Below are 9210 nucleotides of genomic sequence, written 5' to 3'. Positions count from 1 at the left end.
CCTCCGGAGGACGCATTCCAAGGTAGGAAGGCATCAAGGCACGTCCGAATTCAATGTTCGCTTCAGTTCCTGTCTGCTGAGATGACTTCATTTGGCCGATTTTTGAAGGCAGCACTATGACTTTTGCAAAACGAATTGATCTTTGGCGCTGTAGTTTCCATTTTTCAACACTAGATGGGGATGTTGCGACAATCATAGACTGTAAAAAAACAGCAATAAATACATAAATTCTAGTTGACTGTTTTGCACTTATTTACAATTATAATTCATAATATAAACATAAATCGTTTATACGTATGCGTGTAAAAAAAGAGATCATAAGGTGATCAATTAATTCCCCTCAATCTTACCTCTTAAACTTATGTTAAGTGAGATTTGAATGGGGGAAACGCAGTCTCTCGACTTCAAAAGATGCAAGCGCAACGATCAAATACGTCCGTTATAGCGATATTTACACAGAAGAACAGTGGCATGAAGAGGAGAATTTGATGACTTTTCTTACAGACTGCAGTCCAAACATAAGTAAGTTTTAATCACAAATGACCTTTAAATTTGAACGTGCCCAAACTCAATTTCAGTTTTTGTTTGTTTGTTTGTTTGTTTGCTTTTAGCATAATTTCAGGTTTAACTACGGAACTAAGAACAAGAAGAAAAGCATTATTCAATAATGTGAGGTTGAGTAAGATGTCACATTGTTTTTATTATTAATTACGCCTGATAATCATTGCATTTAGTTTATTAACATATGCATAAATATATATATTAGAGTGTTTTGTCCAAACAACTGTTGGATTTTTTTTTTTTTTTTTTTTGCCTAATGAATTGATTTGTAATTCATAATCGTTTTACTTTATTTTTGTCTATAAAGCATAATGGCAGATTCTGACAACTTACCCCATAGTGTGTCACAATTGGTCAGCATTCTCTCAATAACTATCTAACGTTAGCTATCTAAAAATGCATAACGTTACTTGTAAATATTCACCGATGCAAAAACTTTGACAACTAGCCCCCGGTCTTCTATGTTTTTTTTTATTAGTCAAGGCAAGGGGATGCGTTTTTAAAATATAATATCTATCTAGCTAGCTAGCTAATTTATTCATTCATTCATTTTCAGTTGACATGTGGGAGATCCCGAGGACTCGTTACGCGGACAGTAACGGCTCCGGGGCGAGTGAGGAGACGGAGATTGCTGTGAATATCGGTGGTGTCAAGCACATTCTCCACGGGGACGTGCTGAACCGATATCCCGAGACGCGTTTGGCGGAGCTGGTGAACCGAGCAACGGATTCCACACATGAAGATCTCTGCGCGCTCTGTGATGACTATGACGACTTAAAGAGAGAGTTTTACTTCGACAGAGACCCAGAGGCCTTCAAATGCATTCTAGAGCTATATTACTACGGAGAGATTCATATAAAGCGAGGAATCTGTCCCATGCGCTTCATGAGAGAGATGGACTACTGGGGGATCGATGCGAAGTATCTAGATGAATGCTGTATAAGCAGTTTAAATGAGGTGCAAACCGAGCTGGCAGAAATAGCAGAGAAGGTCAAGACCATCCTGGACGACCTGGAGGATGATGTGAGGGTCACTAGAGGTCAGAAGTGTCAAGCGCTCCTGTGGAAACTCATGGAGAAACCAGAGTCATCTTTAGCCTCGCGCGTAATCGCAGTGGTGTCGTTCGCGTTGATCCTGCTCTCTTCTGTGGTCATGTGCGTGGGAACCATCCCGGAGCTGCAAGTGCAAGATGCCCAGGGCAACCTCGTGGAACACCCGACCCTTGAGTCCATCGAGACGGCTTGTATCATCTGGTTCACCCTGGAATGCATTTTGCGTTTCGTGTCCTATTCGAACAAATTGCGCTTTTTATCCTTCATGAATATAGTAGACTTTCTAGCCATCATGCCGTACTACTTAGTATTGATTCTGGGTGCTGCTCAGATTGAGCTGGCCGATGTTCAATATTCAGTGCAGGCGTTGCGCATTTTGCGCATTGCACGCATTTTCAAACTCGCGCGCCATTCAGCAGGGCTGCAAGCTTTCGCCGTAGCGCTCAAAAACAGCTTAAGAGAGCTGGGTCTGATGCTTACGTGTATGACCGTGGGAATTTTCTTGTTCTCTGCACTGGTGTACACATTTGAGCAGAGCCACCCGGAGACCATGTTCACCAGCATCCCACAGTCCCTCTGGTGGGGTATCGTTGCCATGACCACTGTGGGTTATGGAGACATCTATCCTAAAACAACGCTGGGCAGGTGTAACGCTGCTGTGAGTTTCCTGTGTGGAATCGTAGCTATCGCGTTACCAGTTCACCTGATCATTAACAACTTCGTCATTGTTTACGGTAAGCAGCGTGTTCTAGAAACCACTGCAAAGCATGAGATTGAACTCATGGCGTTACGCGCGAAGGATGAAGCGCAGGGCTGTCCGGAGTCTACAAAAATGCCATCACAGGCTTCAGTTGGCAACAGCTCGGTGTGGGATAGTGCTGTGTCTGTGCAACGAACTGACCTGTATATCCCGTTACTTGGTGATACAGCAAATGACCAACTGTCTACAAATGCAAGACCAAACAGAGAGTGAATTATCAACTTTGAAATAATAAAATACTTAGGAAATCAATAACATATCTATCATAAAAACAAATCAATAACATATCTATCGCTCGTTTGTTCTATCTATCTATCTATCTATCTATCTATCTATCTATCTATCTATCTATCTATCTATCTATCTATCTATCTATCTATCTATCTTTCTAGTGGCTAATGTGATCCACCTCTTTCAGAGAATAAAGCCGCCGGTGTCCAGAATAAAAGTAAATAAATCCTTTCATTCCAGTAGGCTAATCAAAACTAGCAGATTTTGAAACGTACCTTAAAATAGAAAGTAATTTCTAATCTGTATTACTAAAATATAAATATTCCAAAACTGCTTGATATTTTATGTTGAAGTTATTGGGATGAAATAAACATTATCGACACTTTAAAAAAGTGAAAAATTATATGTGTTAAAAAAATTGACTGATAAAGATAAAGATACAAGCAGCGTGTGGACTACAAAAGTGAGTCAGGTATTCCAGTGTTATCACCTGGCACGACTTGTTGCCTTGCAGTTTTCACTTTTCAACACTAGAGTGGGATATTTCAATACAACATTGAGCTGCTGCGTGTGCTAACGCACCGCTGGACTACTGCTGTTTGACACAAACCACAAGAGTAACTTACCAAAGGGCGTTCTAGTGTGCATTTATTTGTACTGAGTGGATCGAGAATGCAGTGTTTTTCAAAAGAAAAGCTTACGTTTGGTCGAATTTTACATTCGAAACATTTCTATAATTGAAATAATAGGCTATAAGAAACTGTATGAGTGTAAAAAAAAGTTTAAGAAAGTGCGATTGACATGAGATGTTAAGTTGTATTTTTAAATGAACCCTTATCAGTTATAACCACAGTAAGAGAGTATATGTTTTATGACTGCCTGAGTTGCAGCCTGTCCCTGGTCCTTCAATCTGAAAACAATTTATGACTCTCCACCCCTCCCATCACGCCTGCTCCATCCCTACACACACAAACACACACACAAACACACACACACACACACCTTAGTTCTGCTCATGTCACCCGTCTTTACTCAAGTTGCGCTCTTTCGGATTTATTCTGCTCTACACGCGGACATCATGCAGCTGAAGTCAGAAGCTTTTCAGGACTTTCTTCACAGGTTTTGATCCAAACATATGTAAGTTTTTTGTTTTGAAATTACAATTTAGCATTTGCATTAGAACATTATTTATAACGTGGAGCACTCGACTTTATTAATGTAAACACAACTTTGGCTTTATTCAGTTTGAATAATGTATTGAATCCTTAGGTAAAAATAGTTTTTTTTTTCAATATAATAAATAAACCTATTCCATCTTAAAGCGAGCAAAACGAGTTTTGTCCTCTTTCTTGCTAAATTACAAATAGAAAAGAGGAAACCGGGGCTATAGCTTTCACATGGGGAAGATGTCAAGGGGTGTATCACAGTAACTAGTATTAGCAATGGTTTAGGCTACATGTTGGTGTCAAAATCAAAACCCTTCGTAAATTAGAATTTTTATGAAAATATTAATATCATGTCTGTATAATCTGCTCTCAGAAAAAGTAAGCTATTTTTCAAACGTCATTTCGGGCCAAGTTGTCACATACATTTTAAACGTTAGCCTATAACCGATCACTTACAATATTTTTGTCCTAATAATGATAATATTTAAGTCTTCTTTTACGCTTTTGTTGTCCCGGGATTTACAAAAGGAGTTTTCATTGTGACACTTACCCCATTCTGCCCTTCTGTTGGCAAATGTTGTCATAAAAGGTCATCATGTGTTCAAGGAATGTATTCTTTAGAAGCAGAAGTAGACGCAGATAAAAAAAACAAAAAACAAATCAAAGTCTGAAATTATGTGGAAGTTTCTAGCCACGGTCTCTCCTGTAATATTTATCAAGATATTAGTCATGGACATGTTGATTTTTATAACATATGGTCCTCTAGATTTAAAATGATTCTTATTTTGTTTTTGTCTAAAACTCTGGATTGTATCTGTATCAGTTGACATGTGGGAGTTCCCGAGGACTCGTTACGCGGACAGTAACGGCTCCGGGGCGAGTGAGGAGACGGAGATTGCTGTGAATATCGGTGGTGTCAAGCACATTCTCCACGGGGACGTGCTGAACCGATATCCCGAGACGCGTTTGGCGGAGCTGGTGAACCGAGCAACGGATTCCACACATGAAGATCTCTGCGCGCTCTGTGATGACTATGACGACTTAAAGAGAGAGTTTTACTTCGACAGAGACCCAGAGGCCTTCAAATGCATTCTAGAGCTATATTACTACGGAGAGATTCATATAAAGCGAGGAATCTGTCCCATGCGCTTCATGAGAGAGATGGACTACTGGGAGATAGACGAGGAGTATCTAGATGAATGCTGTATAAGCAGTTTAAATGAGGTGCAAACCGAGCTGGCAGAAATAGCAGAGAAGGTCAAGACCATCCTGGACGACCTGGAGGATGATGTGAGGGTCACTAGAGGTCAGAAGTGTCAAGCGCTCCTGTGGAAACTCATGGAGAAACCAGAGTCATCTTTAGCCTCGCGCGTAATCGCAGTGGTGTCGTTCGCGTTGATCCTGCTCTCTTCTGTGGTCATGTGCGTGGGAACCATCCCGGAGCTGCAAGTGCAAGATGCCCAGGGCAACCTCGTGGAACACCCGACCCTTGAGTCCATCGAGACGGCTTGTATCATCTGGTTCACAGTGGAATACATTTTGCGTTTCCTGTCCTCTTCGAACCAGTTGCGCTTTGTGTTTTCCTTCATGAATATAATAGACTTTCTAGCCATCATGCCGTTCTACGTGGTTTTGATTCTTACGCATTTGGGCACTGCAATCATGGAGCTCGCCAATGTCCAGCAGGCAGTACAGGCGTTGCGGATCATGCGCATTGCGCGCATTTTCAAACTCGCGCGCCACTCAGCAGGTCTGCAAACGCTTACATTCGCACTCAAAAGCAGCTTGAAAGAGCTGGGTCTGTTACTGATGTACATGAGCGTGGGGATTTTCCTGTTTTCCGCGCTGGGGTATACATTGGAGCAGAATCACCCGGAGACCATGTTCACCAGCATCCCACAGTCCTTCTGGTGGGCTATCATTACCATGACCACTGTGGGTTATGGAGACATCTATCCTAAAACAACACTGGGCAGGTGTAACGCGGCGGTCAGTTTTCTATGTGGTGTAATAGCTATAGCGTTGCCAATCCACCCGATTATAAACAACTTCGTCATTGTTTACAGTAAGCAACGTGTGCTAGAAACCGCTGCCAAACATGAGATCGAACTCATGGCGTTACGCGCGCAGGAGGAAGCGCAGGAGTGTCCGGAGGCTGGAAGAACAGCTTCGGATGGCAGCAGCTCGGTGTGGGATAGCGCTGCTGTGAGCGCGACCAAGAGTGACACATATATCCCGTTACTTGGTGATCAGACAAATGTGTCCAAAGGCTCACCTGCCCACAAATGCTCGAATAACTACTGTACAGAGTGATTTGCGCTTGTCCTCAATACTTCAGAATAATAAACTAACTCGGAAACAGAAAGAATCAATATGAACAGCACACTGTGATTACAGTATGGAAATCTATCTATCTATCTATCTATCTATCTATCTATCTATCTATCTATCTATCTATCTGTCTGTCTGTCTGTCTGTCTGTCTAGTTTAGATATCGTTGATGTAACTCTAACCCTCTGCTCAACAATAAATCGTTTCATGTCAGTAATCAAATCTTCAAGCTTTTAATATAAAATTGTTCTTTATCAGGTTTAGTCACATTTTATTAATATGCCAACATAGTAGCTATACTGTAAGTGTATACACTCCCAAGACTCTTTTCATAAAAGAATTAGAAAATAATTAAATAAAATGGGTTACTAAGAGTCAATGCAACTATCAAAACACTTCATCAACAATTATTGAAGTAAAACAATAGATAAGTAAACTCAAAGGGATGATCGTAATAAAATGTATTCAAAAATTATTAAGTGTATTGAAACCAATCATTTGAATCTTACACACATCAAAGGCTTCAAGACTCCTTGTCTTTGAAGAAGTCTGAACAACTGAACAAGCCTGAAGGAAGAACAATGACTTGAATTTAGAGCACTCTGAATCACAACCTAATTTGTATACATTTTTGTAAAAAATTTCAACAATCTTTTCAAATAAGATGACTGTGTATTGCTTTTCTTTCCACATGAAACAGTTGTCCTCTATCATTTCTGTAGCCATTTGGCATTAAACAACAGCAAATGATTGTTTCAATTATTATTATTACTACTATCTAGACTGAACAATTGCAGTAGTTCAAAACTGTAAAGCAAAAACCAGCAAACAATATGTGTTTTTGCTTTGGTGACTGAATGTGCATGCTATGATGTGCCAGCTGATGTCTAAAACCTTGTATACAATTACAATAGGGTGCTTTAGATACATCAGATTATATATATATTAAAAAAATCTGTCTTATCTGGTCCTGTACTCATCTATGAATTTATCTGTGCTTTTTCTCTGCCTAGTGTTTTTTTATTATCTCACCTGCCCATTAAATTATAGTGTGAACCACCATCCCCCTCTGTGGGAGTTTGAATGATGTGTCCAGAGGATTTGAATTTTGTAGCAGTGCTTTGAGCGTCCCTTGGGTGTCAGTCACTCATTTGTTGGCTCCAAAAAGACAAGGGTGGACGTGGATGTGGGTGTGTTTGTGTGTGGGTGTTATTCATTCTGTCTGAGAGAATTCATGCAATGAATGTGTTTGTGCCCACATGGAAAGATCTTTGTGTTTGTGTTTGTGTGTGTAGGTCTACTGTTGGCTGGACACTGAGATATGGCTTAGATCTGGCATGTGGGTGGACAAAAGAGCAGCCGGCGCTAATAGCCAGTAATCACTGACCCCACCAGCACAACTAAATCAGCATCACATAACACAAAATGGGGAAAACAGGCCACATATCAGTGTCTACAACATAAATAACAGCAAAATGCACCTCCGTAACTCTCACACCGTCATGTTGTTGTCCAGCTAAGAGGGAAGCACATGTTCCGTGCAGCTGACGGCATCCAAAATCTCAATTGCACATGGATCAGTATTGAGTTACACACACTACATTGAAACCAGAGCACATAGTCAGCCCCCTCCACATAAGACACATTTTAGAATCTCAAAGCCTACCGCTTTATAGTTCTAAAAATAAGTATCCCCTCTACGGGTTCTAGGAGGTAAAATCAGCCATTACACACAAGCCACTGCGTTTCTTACAAATCGTCTGTATTTCAGAGGTCATTGTGCTTGACCTTTTGAAAGTACACAGTTTTTTTTTTAAGAGACATACAGGTGTGAGCTAATAATCTCCCAAAGTTTATGTGCTGAGGAGGATAGAATGTGAATAACTGCATTCTAATAAAAAAAGAGTAAAATGACTGTTTAAATATGCAGATCCACTTACAATAAAAGTACTAAGAGGCAAAAGAAGCTGTTGTGATTTAAATGGAGTGAGAGAAAGAGACCTTCCTCATCAAAATTTTCAGAGGAGAAAATGGAGGAAAAGCACAGTTGGACAACTGATACTTTAAAGTACTATAGAAGCCCCCTTTTTCTTTTAGAATAAAGCTATTTCTTGCTTGCTTCACTTCAGGACTGTGGTTAAATCTAGAGAAGATTGATCACAGTGATCAAAACTGACCTTTACTGATGGTGGGAAATTAGGGAAAGAAAATGGGAGAGAAAACTCTGAAAAGCCAAAAATAACAGGCCTATTCACCTTTCGTGGGTTTAAACTTTGTTGTTTAAAACAGGACTGAGGGGCCACAGAAAAGTGCAAGGAGGTTGAGAGAAAAGTCAAACGTTTTTTTTACATAAAGCGTTTTTAAAGCAGTTAAATTTAACAATAGTATTAACTATTCATTGTGCAAAGTTATTCGGGAAAAAATGTAATTTGTAAATGTTTCTGTTCAGGTTTATACACTCTAAAACACTCAAAAAAATTGATATAAAACATAACACACTGTAAAAAATCTAAAGTTGAGAAACTTAAACGTTCAAGGACTGTGAGCATGAAGAAGAATATAAATAAACTGGATGGTGAACACTTAACTTCCTGTTGACAGACGGCATCAAGTCATATATAAATGATGCCACAAAGGTTATATGTGCGGTGTTCAGCCGTCAATATCTGGTCAGTGCATGAAAAAGACACGTGGCTCTCAGGGAGCCATTCCTCACCACCCCATGTCATCTCAGCTGCTGTGAGGAATCTCAGTCTGGTATATCGCTCCACATTACAGGAAGTGACAGACACACTATAGTCTACTCACAACAGCAAGGTCATCCTTAGAATGGCACGGACAAGCTAAGATTGAAAGGCCCAGTAAATCCCTACTCTTAAATCTTATGGCGGCACACTCGGTCTACAACATTCCCGCCCTTCAGTCGAGCAAGACCCCACAAAAGACACAATTTTATAGAAGATATATTTCACACACTGCGCTTACATTATCAGCAGATGCCTAATTAAAGAAATTGGCCATGAGTGGCAGAGCAAGCCGGGTCCAGAGCAGAGCAGGTCCATTACTCTGTATAATTAATGACTGGTGTAAAGCAGACTTATGATCATAT

The 9210-nt window shown here is 40.2% G+C and overlaps 2 protein-coding genes across 4 annotated transcripts; both read left to right on the top strand.

Moving 5' to 3' along the window:
• The first annotated feature begins 401 nt into the window (after positions 1-401).
• LOC132106665 (potassium voltage-gated channel subfamily F member 1-like) lies at positions 402-6203 on the top strand. 3 transcript variants are annotated; one of them, XM_059512571.1, is made up of 3 exons: positions 445-522; positions 612-669; positions 4594-6203. In XM_059512571.1, exon 3 carries the CDS (start codon positions 4599-4601, stop codon positions 6081-6083), a length of 1485 nt encoding a protein of 494 aa, XP_059368554.1. In that variant the 5' UTR covers positions 445-522; positions 612-669; positions 4594-4598; the 3' UTR covers positions 6084-6203. The 3 variants fall into 3 exon arrangements, with proteins under 3 accessions (XP_059368552.1, XP_059368554.1, XP_059368553.1); XM_059512569.1 differs by lacking the exon at positions 612-669 and having other exon boundaries at positions 402-522; XM_059512570.1 differs by lacking the exons at positions 445-522; positions 612-669 and adding an exon at positions 2762-3741.
• Positions 450-2586, top strand: LOC132107366 (potassium voltage-gated channel subfamily F member 1-like). The gene is made up of 3 exons (XM_059513591.1): positions 450-522; positions 612-669; positions 1118-2586. Exon 3 carries the CDS (start codon positions 1123-1125, stop codon positions 2584-2586), a length of 1464 nt encoding a protein of 487 aa, XP_059369574.1. The 5' UTR covers positions 450-522; positions 612-669; positions 1118-1122.
• Positions 6204-9210: the final 3007 nt, after the last annotated feature.

The sequence above is a fragment of the Carassius carassius genome, chromosome 27 (genome assembly GCF_963082965.1).
Source record: "Carassius carassius chromosome 27, fCarCar2.1, whole genome shotgun sequence".
Lineage (NCBI taxonomy): Eukaryota > Metazoa > Chordata > Actinopteri > Cypriniformes > Cyprinidae > Carassius > Carassius carassius.
This window is presented reverse-complemented; position numbering and strand designations above follow the sequence as displayed.

Excerpts from the sequence above, each read along its gene's own strand:
- LOC132106665 (XM_059512569.1), top strand. The coding sequence starts at position 489 with ATGACTTTTCTTACAGACTGCAGTCCAAACATAA. Across the intron at positions 523-4,593 it reads AGACTGCAGTCCAAACATAA|TTGACATGTGGGAGTTCCCG; the intron begins GTAAGTTTTAAT and ends TATCTGTATCAG.
- LOC132107366 (XM_059513591.1), top strand. The coding sequence starts at position 1,123 with ATGTGGGAGATCCCGAGGACTCGTTACGCGGACAGTAACGGCTCCGGG.